Below are 21,561 nucleotides of genomic sequence, written 5' to 3'. Positions count from 1 at the left end.
AGTAATTATTAATGGGATTGTAATTATTTAGACACTGGATTCCATCCCAGCTTAACAGAGCCCGTTAATTAACTGGAAATATTTGCTCTTTTGCACCTGCAAAAATTCACTGTATTTTCCTTTGGGCTTTTATCTTGTCCCAGTGCAGCTACAAACTATAAATGCCAGTCTGGCCCAGAGTGGGGGAAGGATTTGTCCTCCACCCTCCAGCGGGATGTTGGAACAGAAATGTTCTGGGCAAAGAGAACCGTGTGGGTGGCAAGAGAAAAGAAACCTACTTGCTTGGCTAATATAGGGACCGTTGTTGGGAGAAATAAGACACCCAAGTTTATGATTTGACTTACTGGATTTTGCACGACTTGTACCGACACTGGAAAGGACTTAGACACACTGCACTGTCTGCAAAGATTTGAATTGAAAGTTTGTTTTTTTTGGGTTTTTTTAATAAATAAGAAGTGTTTTAGTATCCTGATCTCAAAAGTAACACTGTTATAACACTCATCATCTTCAAGTTAGGCAGTTTTTTTCTTTTAGGCACAGATTAAACTATCAGTCGTTAAGTACACCACAGTTAGCCCTAAAGCGTATTTTTTTTCATTTCCTTTATGGTTTATTACAGGATACATATTTTTAAAATTTTCCTTGAGGCATAGCTGATTTACAGTGTTGTGTTAGTTTCAGGTGTACAGCAAAGTGAATCAGTTACACATATACATATATCCACTCTTTTTTAGATTCTTTTCCCATATAGGTCATTACAGAGTATTGAGTAGAGTTCCCTGTGCTGTACAGCAGGTCCTTACTAGTTATCTGTTTTATATAGTAGTGTGTATCTGTCAATCCCAATCTTTTCCTCCCCCCACCCTGTATCCATAAGTTTGTTTTCTACATCTGTGACTCTATTTCTGTTTTGTAAGTTCATTTGTATCATTTTTTTAAGATTCCACATATGAGTGATATCATATGATATTTGTCTTTGTTTGACTTGCTTCACTTACTATGATAATCTCTAGGTCCATCCATGTTGCTGCAAATGGCATTATTTCGTTCTTTTTTATGACTAATTATTACAGGAGAGTGAATACAGTTCATTGTGCTCTACAGTAGGACCTTGTTGTTTATCCATTCTATATGTATTGGTTTGCATCTGCTAGTCCCAAACTCCCAATCCATCCCTACCCCGCCCCTACTTGGCAACCACAAGTCTGTTCTCTACGTGAGTCTGTTTCTGCTTCTTAGAGAGTTTCATTTGTGTCATATTTTAGATTCCACATATAAGTGATATCACATGGTATTTATCTTTCTTTTTCTGACTTACTTCACTTAGTATGTTCATCTCGAGGTCCAACCATGTTGCTGCAAATGGCGTTATTTCGTTCTTTTTTATGGCTGAGTAATATTCCATTGTATATAGGTACCACATCTTCTTTATCCATTCCTCTGTCCATGTACATTTAGGCTGCTTCCATGTCTTGGCTGTTGTAAGTAGTGCTGTTGTGAACACAGGGGTGCGTGTATCTTTTCGAATTAGAGTTTTGTCTGGGTGTATGCCCAGGAGTGGGATTGCTGGATCATATGGTAATTCTATTTTTAGTTTTTGGAGGAACTTCCGTACTGTTCTCCATAGTGGCTGCACCAGTTTACATTCCCACCCATGGTGTAGGAGGGTTGCCTTTTCTCCACACCCTCTCCACGATTTGTTATTTGTAGACTTTTTGATGATGGCCAGTCTGACCGGTGTGAGGTGGTACCTCATTGTAGTTTTGATTTGCGTTTCTCTAATAATTAGCGATGTTGAGCATCTTTTCATGTGCCTCTTGGCCGTCTGCATGTCTTCTTTGGGAAAAGTCTGTTTAGGTCTTTTGCCCATTTTTTGATTGGGTTGTGTGTTTTTTTTGTTGTTGAGTTGTATGAGCTGTTTGTATATTTTGAAAATTAAGCCCTTGTCGGTCGCATCATTTGTGAATATTTTCTCCCCATCCGTAGGTCATCTTTTTGTTTTGTTTATGGTTTCCTTTGCTGTGCAAAAGCTTGTAAGTTGGATTAGGTCCCATTTGTTTATTTTTGCTTTTATTTCTACTGCTTTGGATTCCTATTGCTTTGGTAGATTGACCTAAGAAACCATTGGTACGATTTGTGTCAGAGAACGTTTTGCCTATGTTCTCTTCTAGGAGTTTTAGGGTGTCATGCCTTATGTTTGAGTTTATTTTTGTGTATGGTGAGAGGGTGTGTTCGAACTTCATCATCGATTTACATGTGGCTGTCCAACTTTGCCAACACCACTTGCTGAAGAGACTGCCTTTTTCCTGTTGTATATTCTTGCCTCCTTTGTCGAAGATTAATTGACCGTAGGTGTGTGGGTTAATTTTGGGGTTCTCTATTCTGTTCCATTGATCCATATGTCTGTTTTTGTGCCAATACCATGCTGTTTTGATTACTGTAGCTTTGTAGAAGTATTGTCTGAAGCCTGGGAGGATTATGCCTCCTGCCTAAAGCGTAATTATAATGTTTCAAAAATACAGCATGGTGGTTCAGAGCGGGGGTTAGCAAACTACAACCCATGGGCCAAATATGGCTCTCTGCTTGTTTTCATAAATGAAGTTGTATTGGCACCCAGCCACACCCATGCATGGATGTGTGGTCTATGGCTGCTTTCCCACCACCACAGTAGAGGTGAGCAGTTGAGATAAAAATCATCTGGCCTGCAAACCTAGAGATACTGGCTCTCTGGCCCTTTACAGACAACGTTTGTGGACCCTTGGTTAACAGCTTGTACCCTGATTACAGACTCCCCAACTCTGTCACTATGAGCTTTGTGCCCCTGGGCCTCGGTCATCTCGTCTGTAAAATGGGATATTAGCACCTACCTTTGTGGGGCTGTTAGGATGAATAAATGAGTGACCATTCGTAAAATGCTTAGACCAGTGCCTGGCACATAGCTGTGCTAGATAAGGGCTGGCTAAATAAAAAACGTAATTGCTCAGAAAGGGAGCTCGTTAAGTGGGCATCTGTGAGACAGATGGCCAGGGTGAGAGGTGCAGTTTATGGCTGTGGAATAGGCAAGGTCAGCTTTGTAAGGTGAACTTGGTAGGGTTAACTAATTCCCACGTAGACTGCCCTGCCCTCCACCCCTTAGGCTCAGAGAACTCAGTGGGCTCAAAGCACTGGGCTGGATCTGAGGGGCCCTCTGAAATGAGTCCTGGCCAAGGATCACTGCTTCACCCCCAGCCCCCAAATAGCTCTCAGCTATTTGTACTGATGGGCCCAGTCTAGAATCACAAAACGTACAAGGCGACAGAAATTAGTTTAAGTGATGAAGAGCAGGAGTTTAGAGTAGGAATTGGAGAACTCACTCTGTAAAGGGCCAGAGAGCTAATCATTTTGGCTCCATGGACCACAGGATTCTGTTCTACTTCCTCAACTCTGCTGTGTGGCTCAAAGGCAGCCATAGACACTGTGGAAAAGGACGAGCCTGGCTGTGTTCCCATAAATAGTTTATTTACAAAAACAGACAGTGGGCTGGGTTTGGCCCAAGGGCTGTAGTCTGCTGACCCATGCTTTAAGGCATGAGAGAGCAGTGTTAGCATACTAGCTAGCTCTCCCTGGGACCAGGGCTCAATTCTTGCTGTAAATAAAAAATGGATGGCGTTAAAACGAGTACTTTTTCTTATTGGCCGAATGGTAGACTAGATGATTGCTTGGTGTATTTCCACTCCCTCCTCTCAACTCCACGTGAAGAAAATATACTTCCCTGCACCACTAGCCTTGGGCTTGGCCACGTGACTGGCTTTGGCCAATAAGAAGTTAGCAGACATGATGCAAGCAGTGCTTTGAAATGTGCTTGCAGAGTTGGGCTTGCGCTCTTGGGCTCCTTGAGAAGGACGTGGCCTGGGTAGCCCACATGTCCAAAGAGGATGAAGAAACCCATAGAACAGACCTAGATCCAACCTCCAGCTTAAAGCAAGGCCCAGTTAAGATTAGCCTTGAGCAGCTAACCCACAGATGTGGGTGTCGGTGAGCAACAGTAAATTATTGTTGGTTGAAGTCACTGAATTTTGGGGTGTTTGTTATGCAGCATTACTGTAGCAACAGCTGACTGATCAAGATTTTCTGCATATCATTATTCAAGATGGACCCTGGTATGTGTTGATGCTCTGACAAAGTCCAGAATAAGATGTGCCTTTTTATAGTTGTAGGACAACATCCATCAACAGATGAATGGATAAAGCAGATGCGGTGTGTGTGTGTGTGTGTATCCACACACACCAGAATACCACTCAGCCATCAAAAAGAATGAAATAATGCCATTTGCAGCAACACAGACAGACCTAGAGATTATCATACTAAAGTGAAGCAAGTCAAACAAAGACAAATATCATATGATATCACTTATGTATGGAATCTAAAATATGATAGAAAAGAATTTATTGACAAAACAGAAACAGACTCACAGACGTAGAAAACAAACTTTCGGTTACCAAAGTGGAAAGGGGAGAGGGATAAATGAAGAGTTTGGGATTAGCAGACACAAACTACTATGTGTCAAAGAGATGGGGGACAAGGTCCTGCTGTGTGGCGCAGGGAGCTATGTTCAATACCTTGTAATAATCTGGGATGGAGGAGAACGGGAAAGAATATATTTAGATAAAATTGCCTACCATGTGCTTCCGCTTATGACCACTTCCCAGTAATGCCGGCCACTGTCAATGAACACGTTTCCAGCTACGCCATAGCTGCCTTGGCTGGTGAAGCGTTCAGGCGTGTGGCTCTTTTTGGAGGATGACTCATCACGTTCTACTGTCAAGTTATCGTGGGACACCTTTAGCTTGCGATGTGCAGATTTGGGGTCCAGTTTAAATGGCTGGCCTGGAAACGGTTACAAAACAGAAAGCGGAAGATAAAAAGAACTGTTGATTTTAACACGAGCATGAACGTATTTTCAGAATCAGCTTTAAAAAGTACCGGAAAATGGTAACAAGCACGTCCCTGCCATCATGGGCTCGCAGTCAGTCAGTTCTAAGATGCGGATGCAGGGGTGCTACGCTCACGATTCGACAACAGCTCGGGCGAGGATCCACCAGAACATGTGGTGTAAGCTATCCTGGGGGAATCCCAGCTGTACACCCGCGGCACAGGTACATACTGGCTGAACAGCATCCGGGAAGGGAGGAGAAAATGAAGGCTTCATTTTCAACCGTTCCCATGTTCAACCAGCTTAAAATGGGTTCACGCTCAATAGACTGCAGACCAGGAACCAAACAAGTCAAGACTGCAGGTTTTCACGTACAGAATAATCTACAGGCTTATATTACTTTGAGATTATTCCAAATTAAAGCAATCCTCTCACGAGCTTATAGTGACTATAAAGTTGTCTGTTTTTCAGCCCACAAGATCAGGCAAACAGCGTGATGGTGACACCTGGGTTTTGCCTCGTGAGTTCATTTGTATATATAAGAAGGTCCTCTCTCTTTCACATTTGTGTTTTGAAAATTGAACCATTATAAAATCTTGGGAGAATCGCACCTGAACATCTTGTTGTTAACTGTTACTTCTTTGAGAATTCACCATTGGTGTGGAGGCCACCCTGTCATTCAACACGATGTCGGTACAAGGCACTTAAAAGGCAGGAAATGAGGTACAACGTGATGCAAACACCATGATGTTCAAACTCCACAGCCACTGGCAGCTGGGAGGCTGCTTCCGCGCAGTGCACGGGTCTCAGACAATCACAGGAAAAAGTCTGGTAAATCTGACTGTGGCAATACACGGTGGCTGAGAAACTGAGGCAGCGAGCCTGGAGCAGTGTGTGTGACATCGCATGCAGGTGGGCCAAAGGATTTCTAGTCGCTGCTTGGATACAGACATGACATCAGCACTTCTAAAATCCTTTCTTTTAGCTCGGGGACCAGCACACTTTTTCTGCAAGAGGCCAGATAGGAAATATTTTCAGCTACGTTGGCCATGTGTTTTCTTCTGGGGCTATTGAACACTACTGTCCTCGCACGGAGACAGCCAGAGACATAGGTAAACAGATGGGCGTGGCTCCGCGCCAGTAAAAGTTTCTTTACAAAAACAGGCAGCTGAATCTGGCCCACGGGCTGTACTTTGCTGACCCCTTTTAGATTTCTGTTCATATCAGAGGAGAGCTTAAAGGGGAGCTGAGAAAATCCTCAAGTGCCCAGCAGGCAGTGGGTATTCTCAAAGCTGGATTCCACGTGTAGTTTAAATTTTACCTTGGCTTGTTTAAAAAAAAAAAAAAAAAAAAAAACAACTGTCCTCGGGAATGATCACACCAGCAACTATGAGGGATAAAGTATGAACTAAGACAAGAAGAGTCTGAAGATAGTTTGGCTTATGGTGTGATAAACCATAACAGAAAAGGACATGAAAAAGAATGTATATGTAACTGAATCGCTTTGCTGTACGGCAGAAATTAACCCAACATTGTAAATCAACTGTACTTCAATAAAATTGGAAAAAAAGGAAAAAAAAAGGTGGAAGATAGAACGTGCGTAAAAATCATTGGACCCTAATGGGCGGATTAGGAAGGCGTTCCGTAAAGGCGCGCACCCATCATTGACCATGAAGGCCGTGTTCTGCTTGCCCTTCTTCCAGTGAGGAAGACCAGAACGTTACAGCCACCGAACAGACTGGCCTTCTAACGGTGAACTACATCGTGTTTGCTTCAGCTCCCGGCTTCACCGACACATGCATGGAGCGGGGTCATGCCGTCTGATGTCAGGCCCAACCCCCTGCCTTCTCGGAACAAATTCCACTTGCGCCTCGGATGTGTTTCTCAAGGAAACTATGACCTACTCTGTCTAGGTTCAAGGCTTTCGCTTTGATGAGGGCAAAATGAGCGCAGGGAACAAATTAATCATTGACTTGGCTAAACAATTCAATGCACTGTAGGACTTGTACACCTAAGAGTTTAACAAACTATAGCCCGCAGGCCAGATTCAGCCCACTGCCTGTGTCAATAAAGTTTTGACGAAGCACGGCCATGCCGTGCTTTTTGCACGACAGAGTTGAATACCTGTGACCAAGACCATCTGACCTGCACAGCCCCAAATAGTTACTATCTGGCACATTACAGAAAAAGTTTACCGACCTCTTGTACGTAAGTTAATAACATCTGGTCAATGATTGCATGTCTAGACATAGAAGATGACATTACCTGTCTATATGAAATGAATACATTATGTTTGGTAAAACCGGTGAATTTACAAACAAGATGTCTCTTAGATCTACTCTATAGAATTAACCTCAGTATAGGTATATATTCATTTTTTTTGCTTAGTTACTCTCTGAGGACGTTTTCTTCTTTACCAGCAGAATCACGGAGAGGAGAAATTAGCTTATGTTTAAGAGTTATGTATCTTAAACACGTATACCTGGGATAAAGTTACTTGACTACTGAAATCAAGGATCTGGCTTAAATGAGGGTTCCTCTTAAAAAGTAGTTGCTGTTGGCTGGCAACCCTAGAATGCGCTGCGACATTGACACACTCCAAGTGACTTTCTCTTGGGAGGTCTTATGCAAAGAAATACCATATTGTACAGCATAATATTTCTAGCTCAGAAAGATGTAAAGAAAGATGAGCATAAAATAAAACACAGGTGGGCAGAGAGGGGGGAGATGACAGTGTTACAAGACGCACGTACCGCCTGGCTCGCCCTGTGTTGTAGGGGCCATCCTGAGGATTGTGGGACGTTTCCCGTCATCCCTGGCCTCTAACCACTAGACACCAGTAACATCCATCCCAGCTGTGACAACCAAAAATGACTCCAGACGTGGCTCAGTGTCCCTCGGGGGACCAGAATCACCTCTGAGTGCAAACCACGGGCCTGGACAGCTATCTGGAGTAAGAGAATTCCTGAAGAAAGAGTTAGTAATTTGCTATTCCGCTATGGAAAAGAATACTGTCTGCCAGTTACAGCGCCCCGACTCTGTGTCAGGCTTGGAACCGAGAGGAATCTGATGCAAAACCCACGATCGCACACTGGCTCTTTGCTTGCTTTCTGAGGCTGTCAGCGATACCCGCGACCGAGAAAAGGAAAAGAAGGGGCGCTAGAGGCAGCTGAAAGGAGAGCAGATGAGACACGACAGCTCTGCTGAGCTGGCGGCACGTACTGTTTGTCTTCAACTTCCCAGGCTCGCTGCTGCGGCTGCCCGCCTGGTTGATGGCCTTGACGATGAAGATGTACTTGGTGCCGCTCTGCAGACCGTGGACGGTGTAGTGGTTCTGCTTGATGTTGGGCACGATCATCCAGCTATCGGCCGAGTTACACAGACCTGCAAAGCCAAGCAGACGTGATGGGTTCTTTGGTGCAAGCATGGGGTAGATCTGCATAATGTTAAGGTCGCAGGGTTTTCGGTTATTTGAACCGCAAGTGGAGAGCTCTGTCACTTCTCAGGGAGGCCACCAGTCATCTCAAGGGCTCCGTCTCCTGCCTATAACTAGGAGGGCAACCTGTAGTTATTATTATATGTTCCTGCTGTGTGCTCTAAGCGGAAAGACCGACTAAGGTGATTATATTGCAAATGCCGTTCAGTGCGGCTAGGAGCAGCGAGGATTGTTCCGTCCAGGATCTTAAGCACCGTCTAGGTGCATGACGTGTTACTAGGTGCCGTGGGACGAAAAGCAAGCAAGTAACCACGGATCCCTCCCCCAGTTCTCACGATGATGACCGTTCAGTGTTTGATCTCATCCATTTTGAGACTCACAGGAGGTGAGGGAGAGACCCGGGTCACGTATGAGAAACTGACTTCACTAACGCAGATGTAGTAGGTTGCATTTCTTGCCTCTCCTTCTTCACCCTGCCCTGGATCCACGTCTAGGTGACTTTGCAGTTGCTCCTTCTAAAGACACGGGGTATAATTCTCTTACCTCGTAGCTTTGGATTTGGCCACGTGACCTGCTTTGGCCACTAGAATGAGGCTGAAACGGTAACGTGCCAGTGGCCAGAGGAGGCATTACAAGGCCTTGAGGGTTTGTTGCCCCCTCGTGCCACTGCCACAGGGAGGACGTGCCCGATAATCTGCTCCTCTCATCGACTGCCCAGCCGAGTTGGGAGTGAGGCCAGCAGAGACCGGCCAGCACCAGGGCAACTTCTGACAGGGGACCAAAGAGAACGCTCATTGGGGTTGTTTGTGACCCAGTATACTCTCCTGGTCGTACTTCAGTGAGTCAGGACATGTGTCCCTAAGAGAACCCTGGAGTGGCAGCACCTGAGGGCAGCTCAGGGCCCAGGGTGGCTCTGAGCAAAGCATCAGTAGGGATTGTGACCAGCTGCATCCCTAGCATGGCTGGTTCCAAAGAGCAGGGCTGCACCCCGGCTGCATCCTGCAGGATGTGGTCTGAGGGGCAGGCTGCGGATGTAGGAGGCTTTGGAAGAACATGTAGGAAAGAGGAAGCCGTCTTGTTTTTCAGCTGGCTGACGCTGAAAGCATTTCTTTGGTACTGGGCCCGACTCTCCTCTCCGCCCACCAATCTCCACGCTAATCGAACCTTTTCCCAGCCCCCTGGTGACCGGGCTGTCGTGGCGTTTCCGGACTCTGGTGAATTTCCTTCACCAACTCTCGGCAGAGGGCTTGGGCCCCTCCACTTCCTGAGGGGCGCTCAACTTGCCTCCCCTCCTTCCCTTTCAGGGGATTTGCAAGTCAAAGGGTTAGTTCTTTTGAGGCAATTTACACCTTAACCATACGCCCAAGAAGCACGTCCCTTCATCTTTCTTTGCTCTTACCTCTTTGAGACTCTAATAAAACATTTCTGTAGAAAGAAACTCACAAACGCATATCCCTACTAACCCACAAATACCTGCACAGCATTTCAAGATGTTCACGGCCCCATGACAGCTGTTTCTGAATCCTACTAAATACCATCTCCGACTTTTCAGGTCAACATTGTTCACGGTAGTCTCACAGTTGAGATGAACGTGAAAATATTTTGTTAATTGTGAAAATTCACCTCCTACGATTTGTATCTTGGGTGCACAGTATTTGCAGGTGCACATCAGTGAGTCTTAAAATAAGCACACGTATATATAGTCATATACATGAAAAATCCTGTGAATTTTCTCTCACCTCTTTTCACTTCCATCTGTAAACATTTAAACCAGGAGGACTGCAAGAGTTGACAGAGCCGCCGTAAAGCAAGGAAATGACGTGAGACTCACAGAAGGGGTTGAGTGTGGTGTGCTTGTTTTCGGAGACATAACAGAGCAACTAAGGCACCATCCCCCCAGCCCCAATTTCCCCCTAATTCTCTGACCAGTTTTCACTTGTATTAGACCCAGGTGAACATCCACAAATGGCTTAGTAACATGGGACTCTCCCAATTACATATCTCTTTTGATACTTTCTCACCTTCCCTTTTCCTTGAACACAGCAGTGACAAGCTCAACGCTTCCAGACAGTGCCACAACCAAATTGTAGATTTTGATCCACCCAAAACTGGATCTCAGCTCTGGGCCCCAAGAAGCCTGTAACTCACTTTATTATTAGCATTTTTTTGAATTTTATTTTATTTTTTTATACAGCAAGTTCTGAATAGTTATCTATTTCATACGTATTAGTGTATCCACGTCAATCCCAATCTCCCGATTCATTCCACCCCCCACCACCACCACCTCCCGCGCTTCCCCCCTTGGTGTCCATACGTTGGTTCTCTACACCTCTGTCTCTATTTCTGCCCTGCAGACTGGTTCACCTGTACCATTTTTCTAGATGCCACATGTAAGCGTTAATATATGATATTTGTTTTTCTCTTTCTGACTTGCTCCACTCGGTATGACAGTCTCTAGGTCCATCCACGTCTCTGCAAATGACTCAGTTTTGTTCCTTTTTATGGCTGAGTAATATTCCATTGTACATATGTACCACAACTTCTTTATCCATTTGTCTGTCGATGGGCATTTAGGTTGCTTCCAGGACCTGGCTATTGTAAATAGTGCTGCAGTGAACATTGGGGTGCATGTGTCTTTTCGAATTATGGTTTTCTCTGGGTATATGCCCAGTAGTGGGATTGCTGGATCATATGGTAATTCTATTTTTAGTTTTTTGAGGAACCTCTATACTGTTCTCCATAGTGGCTGTATCAATTTACATTCCCACCCACAGTGCAAGAGGGTTCCCTTTTCGCCACACCCTCTCCAGCATTTGTTGTTTGTAGATTTTCTGATGAAGCCCATTCTAACTGGTGTGAGGTGATACCTCATTGGAGTTTTGATTTGCATTTCTTTAATAATTAGTGACGTTGAGCTGCTTTTCATGTGCCTCCTGGCCATCTGTGTGTCTTCTTTGGAGAATAAGGTCTATGTAGGTCTTCTGCCCATTTTTTGATTGGGTTGTTTGTATTTTTTTGACACTGAGCTGAATGAGCTGTTTATATATATTTTAGAGATGAATCCTTTGTCCGTTAATTCGTCTGCAAATATTTTCTCCCATTCTGAGGGTTGTCGTTCCTGTTGCTGTGCCAAAGTTTCAGTAGGTCCCATTTGTTTATTTTTGTTTTTATTTCCATTTCTCTAGGAGGTGGGTCTAGAAGGATCTTGCTGTGATTTATGTCATAGAGTGTTCTGCCTATGCTTTCCTCTACGAGTTTGATAGTGTCTGGTCTTATATTTAGGTCTTACATCCTTTTTGAGTTTGCTTTGTGTATGGTGTTAGGAAGTGTTCTACTTTCATTCTTTTACATGTAGCTCTCTAGTTTTCCCAGCACCACTTATTGAAGAGACTGTCTTTTCTCCATTGTATATTCTTGCCTCCTTTATCAAAGATAAGGTGGCCATATGTGTGTGGGTTTATCTCTGGGCTTTCCCTCCTGTTGCATTGATCTATATTTCTGTCTTTGTGCCAGTATCATACTGTCTTGATTACTATAGCTCTGTAGTATAGTCTGAAGTCAGGGAGCCTGGTTGTTCGAGCTCCGTTTTTTCCCCTCAAAATTGCTTTGGCTATTTGGAGTCTTTGGTGTCTCCATACAAATTTTAAGATTTTTTGGTCCTAGTTCTGTAAAAAAAAAAAAAAAAAAAGCCATTGGTAATTTGACAGGGATTTCACTGAATCTGTAGATTGCTTTGGGAAGTATAGTCATTTTCACAATATTGATTCTTCCAATCCAAGAGCAGACGGTGTATCTCTCCATCTGTTTGTGTCATCTTTGCTTTCTTTCATCAGTGTCCTATAGTTTTCTGAGTATAGGTCTTTTACCTCCTTTGGTAGGTTTCTTCCTAGGTTTATAATTCTTTTTGTTGCAGGGGCGAATGGGATTGTTTCCTTAATTTCTCTTTCTGATCTTTCGTTGCTGGTGTATAGGAATGCCAGAGATTTCTGTGCATTAATTTTGTATGCTGCAACTGTACGAAATTCATTCATTAGCTCTAGTAGTTTTCTGGTGGCATCTTTAGGACTGTCTATGTATAGTATCATGTCACCTGCAAACAGTGACAGTTTTACTTCTTCTTTTCCGATTTGGATTCTTTTTATTTCTTTTTCTTCTCTGATTGCTATGGCTAAAACTTCCAAGACTATGTTGAATAAGAGTGGTGAGAGTGGACAGACTTGTCTTGTTCTCTTTGATTTCTTCAGTGATCTCTTGGTTATTTAGTAACGTAGTGTTTACCCTCCATGTGTCTGTGGTTTTTATGGGTTTTTTTCCCTGTAATTTATTTCTAATCTCATAGTGTTGTGGTTGGAAAAGATGCTTGATATGATTTCAATTTTCTTAAATTTACCAAGGCTTGATTTGTAACCCAACATATGATCTGTCCTGGAGAATGTTCCATGTGCACTTCAGAATAAAGTGTATTCTGCCACTTTTGGGTGAAATGTTCTAAAAATATCAATTAAATCTAGCTGGTCTATTGTGTCATTTAGAGCTTGTGTTTGCTTGTTAATTTTCTGTCTGGATGATCTGTCCATTGGTGTGAGGTGTTAAGGGTCCCCCACTATCACTATGTTACCGTCGATTTCCTCTTTTATAGCTGTTAGCAGTTGCCTTACGTATTGAGGTACTATGTTGGGTGCATATATATTTATAATTGTTACATCTTCTTGGGTTGATCCCTTGATCATTATGTAGTATCCTTTCTTGTCTCTTGTAACATTCTTTCTTTTAAAGTCTATTTTATCTGATATGAGCATTGCTACTCCAGCTTTCTTTTGATTTCCATTTGCATGGAATGTCTTTTTCCATCCCCTCACTTTCAGGCTGTATGTGTCTGAAGTGGGTCTCTTGTAGACAGCATATATAAATATGGGTCTTGTTTTCGTATCCATTCAGTGAGCCTGTGTCTTTTGGTTGGAGCATTTAACCCATTCACTTTTAAGGTAATTATTGATATGTATGTTTCTATTACCATTTTCTTAATTGTTTTGGGTTTGTTTTTGTAGGTCCTTTTCTTCTGTTGTGTTTCCCACTTAGAGAAGTTCCTTTAGCATTTGTTGTAAAGCTGGTTTGGTGGTGCTGAATTCTCTTAGCTTTTGCTTGTCTGTAAAGCTTTTGATTTCTCCACTGAATCTGAATGAGATCCTTGCCCAGTAGAGTAATCTTGGTTGTAGGTTCTTCCCTTTCATCACTTTAAACATACCATGCCACTCCCTTCTGGCTCGCAGAGTTTCTGCTGAGAAATCAGCTGTTAACCTTATGGGAGTTCCCTTGTATGTTATTTGTCATTTTTCCCTTGCTGCTTTCAGTAATAATTTTTGCCAGTTTGATTACTATGTGTCTCGGCGTGTTTCTCCTTGGGTTTATCCTGCCTGGGACTCTCGGTGCTTCCTGGACTTGGGGGGCTATTTCCTTTCCCATGTTAGGGAAGTTTTTTGACTCTAATCTCTTCAAATATTTTCTCTGGTCCCTTCTCTCTCTCTACTCCTTCTGGGACCCCTCTAATGGGAATGTTGGTGCGTATAATGTTGTCCCAGAGGTCACTTAGGCTGTCTTCATTTCTTTTCATTCCTTTTTCTTTATTCTGTTCCGCAGCAGTGAATTCCACCGTTCTGTCTTCCAGGTCACTTATCCGTTCTTCTGCCTCAGTTATTCTGCTATTGATTCCTTCTAGTGTAGTTTTCATTTCAGTTATTGTATTGTTCATCTCTGTTGGTTTGTTCTTTAAGTCTTCTAGGTCTTTGTGAAACATTTCTTGCATCTTCACTACCTTTGCCTCCATTCTTTTTCTGGAAGGTTGCCTGTCTCCACTTCATTTGGTTGTTTTTCTGGGGTTTTATCTTGTTCCTTCATCTGGTACATAGCCCTCTGCCTTTTCATCTTGTCTTCTGTGAATGTGGTTTTTGTTCCACAGGCTGCAGGGCTGTAGTTCTTCCTGCTTCTGCTGTCTGCCCTCTGGTGGATGAGGCTATCTAAGAGGCTTGTGCAAGCTTCCTGATGGGAGGGACTGGTGGTGGGTAGAGCTGGCTGTTGCTCTGGTGGGCAGAGAGCAGTAAAACTTTAATCTGCTTGTCTGCTGATGGGTGGGGCTGAGTTCAGTCCCTGTTCGTTGTTTGGCCTGAGGTGACCCAGCACTGGAGGCCACAGGCTCTTTGGTGGGGCTAAGGGTGGACTCTGGGAGGGCTCATGCCAAGGAGCACTTCCCTGAACCTCTGCTGCCAGAGTCCCTGCGGTGAGCCACAGCCCCTCCCCGCCTCTGCAGGAGACCCTCCAACACCAGCAGGTAGGTCTGGTTCAGTCTCCTATGGGGTCACTGCTCCCTCCCCCTGGGTCCGGATGTGCACACTACCTTGTGTGTGCCCTCCAGGAGTGGAGTCTCTTTCCCCCAGTCCTGCAATCAAATACAGCTAGCCTTTGAAGTCCGATTCTCTGGGAATTCCTCCTCCCATTGTCAGACCCCTAGGTTGGGAAACCTGACGTGGGGCTCAGAAACTTCACTCCAGGGGGTGGACTTCTGTGGTATAACTGTTCTCCAGTCGTCTGTGAGCCACCCACCCAGGGGTTATGGGATTTGATTTTATTGTGATTGCAGCCCTCCCACTGTCTCACTCTAGCTTCTACTGTGTCTTATGGATGTGGAGTATCTTTTCCAGTGAGTTCCAGTGTCTTTCTGTTGATGACCGTCCAGCAGTTAGTTGTGATTCAGGTGCTCTCGCAAGAGGGAGTGACCACACGTCCTTCCACTCTGCTGCCATCTTCCCACCAAATCCAAATGTCTTTAAAACGAGCTTGGCGTGTGTGTATGGATGGAGTGGGTGGGCTATATATGTTGTCAAGCAAGGCTTAACCCCAAACTTAATTTTTTTCCAATTTCTGTTTTCCCCCTTGCTTTATCCAATAATTATTTCACAACTTCCCCGTTACTTTCAACCTCAATGCACATCGCACCTGTTCCCCTTTCCCCAGCACAGGCTGGGCCTGTGCTTTGGGGAGCTACAGTGGGCCGGATGGTTTTTCCACTCTTCTCCTCTTTGTCCCCCTCTAAGCACTCGAAATCCAGACGAGGGGCCTTGTGTGTCTCTCGGACATCTTTTTCTCCCACTTGTAAGCTGTAGATTCTCCGCTCACTGCAGTGAGCTGCTTCTTTGACTCAGGGTTTCTCTGCTGCCTCATGCCAACTTTGGGATCCCCTCTGGCGTTGACGGTCTCTGTGCAGTATGGTGTGCTCACTCCCATGCTGAATCCTCTCATCTACAGCCGCATTAAAGCCTCATTAAAGCATGCTTTTTCTTACCCTCCTTGTCACTGACCTCCCCCAAGTGAAGCCTCTTCTTAATTGCCTGGCTGTCCAGTGGTTAAGACTCCGTGCTTCTACGGCAGGGGGCGCGGGTTCGATCCCTGGTCAGGGAACTTTTACTCCCAGTAGTGCCTCCCTGGGCAGATCCTGAGCAAACCCAGGTCCCGTCAGCACGGACGTAGCCCCACATTCTCCTGAAGCCCAAATCCCAGCGAGTACTCTGGAGACTGAACTCCTGTTGCACGGAAGCTGGCCCTTCTAGTCCCAAAGCGGAAGCCCTGGCAGCGCGTGTAACTCACTTTAGATATTTAGTAAGAGCATTACACTAGTAATAAAGCAACAGACACAGAAAACAAACTTACAGTTACCAAAGGCGAAGGGACAAATTAGGAGTTTGGGATGAACATATGCACACTATTCTATATGAAACAGATACTCAACAACCTCCTACTATATAGCACAGGGAACTCTACTCAATATTCTGTGATAACCTATAAGGGAAAAGAATCTGAAAAAATATATGTATGTGTAACTGAATCACTGTGCTGTGTACACCTGAAACTAACACGACATTGTAAGTCAACTATACTCCAATAAAAAATTAGTTAAAAAAGAGAACAAAACGATGAGCTTTTCCACTGCCTAGGGCAATCCACTCATATTCCTAGACCTTTGTCAACAGCAGTCCAGCACAAATGCAAACAGTAACAGCATAATCAAATGAGAATCCTATCAATGTCACTGTGTTTACACTGTTCCCATTTAATTGCATATGTTACAGCGAAATGAGTATTGTGGTCAAAGAAAGCAAATGTAAAAATGTTTCAATAAACTTTACATCACTGTACAACCCCAAAGCTGGGTTTAATGCGGTGGCGGAAGGCTTTCAGCAACATCATAGAGCAGATGTCTGAAATCGCTGCAAACTCCAACTTGGCTCACAATCCGAAGCCTTAACCCAACAGAAAAAGATTTAATATGTTTCAGAAAACTTTTCCAAACCAAAAGAGGGACGCTGGCCATCCTGATTAGTTTGCGAACAGGTCACTAATTATTTTACTTGGATATTAAAAGAACAAAATGTTTACGGAGTAGTAAAATTTGATTGGCTATCTTTACCCTGGGACAATCTGCTTTGATGAATGCTAACGCTAACTATTTAGGCTTACCTTTATATTATTATCATGGCCAAGGTCATAACTGAGAGGTTGATTACAAACGCCAAGAAAGCAACATCGACCGTTCTCTTTCGGGGGTGCAGTTGGTGGGATGCCTCAGCGCACACCATTATTGCATTGCTAGTGTTGGTCTAGTGCCAGCACCACTTAACTTCTTGCATATGGTGCCAAGCGCCAGACTTCTCTGCCTTGATACCCACCCCACTGTGCTGAGACCGTTGACCAGGTTTTATTCATTCATCACTTTACGAAACATCCATATAACTGTCCTGACTGAAACCTCTACTTTTCTCTCAATTCGTTTCCAATCATCTTGGGAGTGCCAACATTCACCTTCTCCAATTCAGCTTGAAGTATTCAAACAACAGTGCAACTTGGAAGATGATCAGTTCACAATACAATAATTGAGTTTTGTGACTTTGTACTTTTTCTCTCTCATTGACGAGGGGTCAGAAGCATCTCCCTACATGATGCCGCTCCTCACAAGATCCGAGTTACGTCTGGGACTTCAGAGCAACTGCCTGTCATCTTACAGTAAAACATTATGTATAAAACATTATGCAACACGGACGCCCTTCAGAGAGGCTGCACACCAGCTTCTCACACCCTTTGTTTCTTTGAACAGATTGGACGTAAGTGAACATTCTTTTCCTTCTTCTCAATCCACATAGTATATGTTTCATAACTTTCATGAATGTTTTCAAAATGACTAAAACAAATTAAATACAGATAATTACTTTGCCATGAAGGCTTGAAGACACGGATCTTTTGACTTTTGCCAAGAATAAAAATAATAGGCTGCTAGGAGAAGGAAGGCTCCAACTGAAGATGTGCAATGATGCATTAAAAGTAGTTCTGGAAAAAACTGTAAAATTGAATACACAGCTATTTCTCATAAGCAGTTCGTTAACATCTGTAGTCGTAAGCCTGTTCGTAACAACGAAAAATGAAAAATTAACTGTCATTAAGAGTGTATGAATTTGATTAGAGAGAGTCTTTTTACAAGATTAAAAAGCTCCATAGATAGATAGTATCGAATTCTCCTTCACTAAAGTCACTTGAGGGCAATGAACTAGAATTTATTATGACAAGTGCAGGAACTGTGACCTAGGGACAGTAGAAGACTGCCTAGTGGCACATGAGCTACAGCCAGCTTTGGAGCATTCCTTCTCCTTCTTTCCAGTAGCGTTTGTACTCTTAGATCTTATTCAATAGAACATCTGCAAAGGATAGTCCTTTCAAACGGTGGGACAGAAGAACAAACAACATGCGAGGAAGGCCTTTCACGAGAAGACTGTGTAAAATGCCATTATGTAGATAATCCGGGCAGATGGCACGACCGACCTTTATGATACGACAAAAAATATAATGACGGGTGAGTCTAGGCTATATTTTTGTAGGAACAGTAACTTTGAATAGCTATGTGCTAACGCTGGCAAACACAGGGCTAAGACCTTTACTTTTAATGTCTCAGCCATGTGAGGTTAAAACATTACCTCTTCTTACAGATGAAGAAACAGAGGATGTTCAATAATTTGCCCCAGATTATAGAGCTAGTGAGGGCCAAAGCTGGGATTCAAATCCAGAGCTCCCTCAATCACTACAACTCTGCGTAATAGTTAAGAAAAAAATTATCTATGGCCCAAAAGCACATGAAAAGATGCTCAACCTCACTAATCATTAGAGAATTGCAAGTGAAAACTACAATGAGGTGTCACCTCACACTGGTCAGAATGGCCATCATCAAAAAAATCTACAAATAACAAATGCTGGAGAGGGTTGGAGAAAAGGGAACCCTCCTGCACTGTTGGTGGGAATGTGAATTGGTGCAGCCACTATAGAGAACAGTATGGCGGTTCCTTAAAAAACTAAAACTAAAACGACCATACGACCCAGCCATCCCACTCCTGGGCATAGATCAGGAGAAAATCATAACTTGAAAACAAACGTGCACCCCAATGTTCACTGCAGCACTGTTTACAATAGCACGGACATGGAAGCAAACCTAAATGTCCATCAACAGAGGAATGAATAAAGAAGATGTGGTACATATACACAATGGAACAGTACTCAACCATAAAAGAAGAATGAAATAATGCCACTTGCAGCAACATGGATGGACCTAGAGATTATCATACTAAGTGAAGCAAGTCAAAGAGAAAGACAAGTACCATATGATATCATTTCTATGTGGAGTCTAAAAAAAATGATACCAATGAACTTACGTACAGAACAGAAACAGACTCACAGACTTCAAAAACAAACTTGTGGTTACCAAAGGGGAGAGGTCAGGAGACGGGTAGATTAGGAGTTTGGGATTAACATCTACACACTACTCTATATACCACAGATAACCCACAAGGACCTGCTGTACAGCACAGGGAGCTCTAGTCACTATTCTCTAAAAGCCTATATGAGAAAAGAATCTGTAAAGTAATGGATATACGTATATGTATAACTGATTCACTTTGCTGCACGCCTGAAACTAACGCTGCATTGTAAATCAACTATCCTCCAATATAAAATAAAGATTGAATTACAAAAGAAAAAAAATAATCTGAGAATGTTTACATCTCAGTTACCATTCATCTAAATTTTTTTTTTTTTTTTTTTTTTGCAGTACGTGGGCCTCTCACTGTTGTGGCCTCTCCCGTTGCGGAGCACAGGCTCCGGATGCGCAGGCTCAGCGGCCATGGCTCACGGGCCCAGCCGCTCCGCGGCATGTGGGATCTCCCCGCATCGGGGCACGAACCCGTGTCCCCTGCATCGGCAGGCGGACTCTCAACCACTGCGCCACCAGGGAAGCCCTAAATTTATTCTTGCATTGTTGCAATTTGATCCTGTAGGCCTTGGGACTTCATTCTACTGCTTTAATAGACATTAAAGAGACAAACAAATGCTGATACTAACAAGCTGACTAGAGTACCCCAGTTACATGAACAAGTGCAGTGTCACTGGTTTCCATCTGTCCTGGGAGGACAGTCCTTTTTAGCATCTACATTTTAAATAAGGCAGATCTTGCCCTGTACAGCACAGAGAATTCTACTCAGAATTCTGTAACAACCTATATGGAAAAGAATCTGAAAAAGAATGGATATATGTATAACGAAATCACTGTGCTGTACACCTGAAACTAACACAACACTGTAGATCAACTACACTCCAATATAAAATAAAAATTAAAAATACTAGCTACACAAGGACCTACAGTATAGCACAGGGAACTGTATTATTTGCCATTATAGGTTCTTACAAGATAATCTGAAAAAATAACTGAAACTTTGCTGTACACCTGCAACTAACACAATATTGTAACTCAACCACACTTCGATAAAAAAAAATTATAAGGACAACAACAACAAAAGGCAGGTCTGTAATCTTCGTTAAGCCACGTGCATTTATTTCCTTGTGGTAACTGCTTTCTGGGAACAAATCCCCTTCACTGGCATCACCCAACGTAAAGCTCTAATTTCAGTAGTATTGTTGTTGGATTTCTACAGGTGTGGCCTTTTCTCATCTATTCCATTCTTGTGTCGTTTTTGGGTATTCTTTTCCATGCCAACAGCATGGAAGTCTAGGTAGTCACAGTTTAGTCACCTGGGAGACCCTAAGTTTCGAGCAACAGGTATCTTCCTTTCATCTTGGGGATGGAATGACGTGCTGGTACGGAGCTAAGGCTCTATAGTAGATGGTCCTCTGGCCCCACTCCCTTCCTTCTTGCTATAACCTTGCAGGCCTCTCATTGTGACTCCAGGCTCACTCGTGGGAATGGGTTTGGCCAATGGCACGTCAGCTAACGTGACAAAGACAGGCTTGCAAAGCATGTGGGCAACTGGGCCCAGCCATCTGCCTTCACCTCTGCAGTCCCCTGGAGAACATGCTTGAGGTAGATTGCAGGAGAGAGCCGTCCAGTGGAGATGCGCCAGTTACCAGCCTGAGCTGCGAGGGGGCCTAACCAACACCAGCAGGTTAGCTGACCCCCAGCTGACTCCAGATGCACAAACGGTAAGAACTAGACCTGTACGGGGTTGAGTCCTGGCTCTGTTTCTCTATCTTCATTTCTCACCGTCTCCCCTTCCTCACTCAGCTCTCTAGCCAGGCTTAATTAGACGAGATCTCCCACTGCACCCTGCCACCTTCTGTCTCTACAGGTTTGCTTAACATGGCTGGCTGCTATGCCTTTACTGTACTGATAGGTACCCACTCTCTTTCGAGACTTAGTGATCACTTGCCCCAAGACCTTTTGGTTGTACCATCTCTGCCCTCTCTATGCCTTCTACCTACTCAGGCAGCTTGCCAAAGCTGTTCTCAACGTTTCCTGATTTTCCCTTTTGCTCCAAAATTACACATTCTTAGAAGATTGTAATAAAAGCTAAGTAAGATTTTAAGAAAAGCTTCCAAGGCAGGCTGATTAAGGAGTGAAAGGTCAGAGGGGTCAGGAGGGGAAGCTGGGAAAAGGGGATATAGGGAGGGGGGGCCATTTGTTGGTATGAGTCACTTATACTTTAGCCCCTTAGAGGTGTGGGCCTTTCTGCATCACTCTTGTAATTACTCCTAAATCAAATTTCTACTTGAAGCGTCATGTGCCTCAGAATTACTTGTGCTAGGAAAGAACAGTGTAGTTACAAAAAGCTTTATATAATGAAAGCAAGGTTGGTATGGATTTATTCAAAACATTTCTTTGTTGAAAAGTGAC

General features: G+C 43.6%; 1 protein-coding gene across 11 annotated transcripts in view; it reads right to left on the bottom strand.

Moving 5' to 3' along the window:
- Positions 1-21,561, bottom strand: part of MID1 (midline 1) — a 671,868-nt gene that overhangs the window by 28,282 nt on the left and 622,025 nt on the right. For 10 of the 11 annotated variants that reach the window (XM_073798991.1, XM_033849640.2, XM_019928547.3 and 7 more), the window contains 2 exons: positions 8,135-8,296; positions 4,659-4,866 (listed from right to left, as the gene is read on the bottom strand). In XM_073798991.1, the coding sequence (XP_073655092.1) occupies positions 4,659-4,866; positions 8,135-8,296 (370 nt within the window). The remainder of the gene's footprint in view (positions 1-4,658; positions 4,867-8,134; positions 8,297-21,561) is intronic. The other variant, XM_019928551.3, reaches the window with a different exon arrangement.

The sequence above is a fragment of the Tursiops truncatus genome, chromosome X (assembly GCF_011762595.2).
Source record: "Tursiops truncatus isolate mTurTru1 chromosome X, mTurTru1.mat.Y, whole genome shotgun sequence".
NCBI classification, from domain to species: Eukaryota; Metazoa; Chordata; class Mammalia; order Artiodactyla; family Delphinidae; genus Tursiops; species Tursiops truncatus.
Note: the sequence above shows the minus strand (reverse complement) of the source record. Positions and strands in the feature narration are given on the sequence as shown.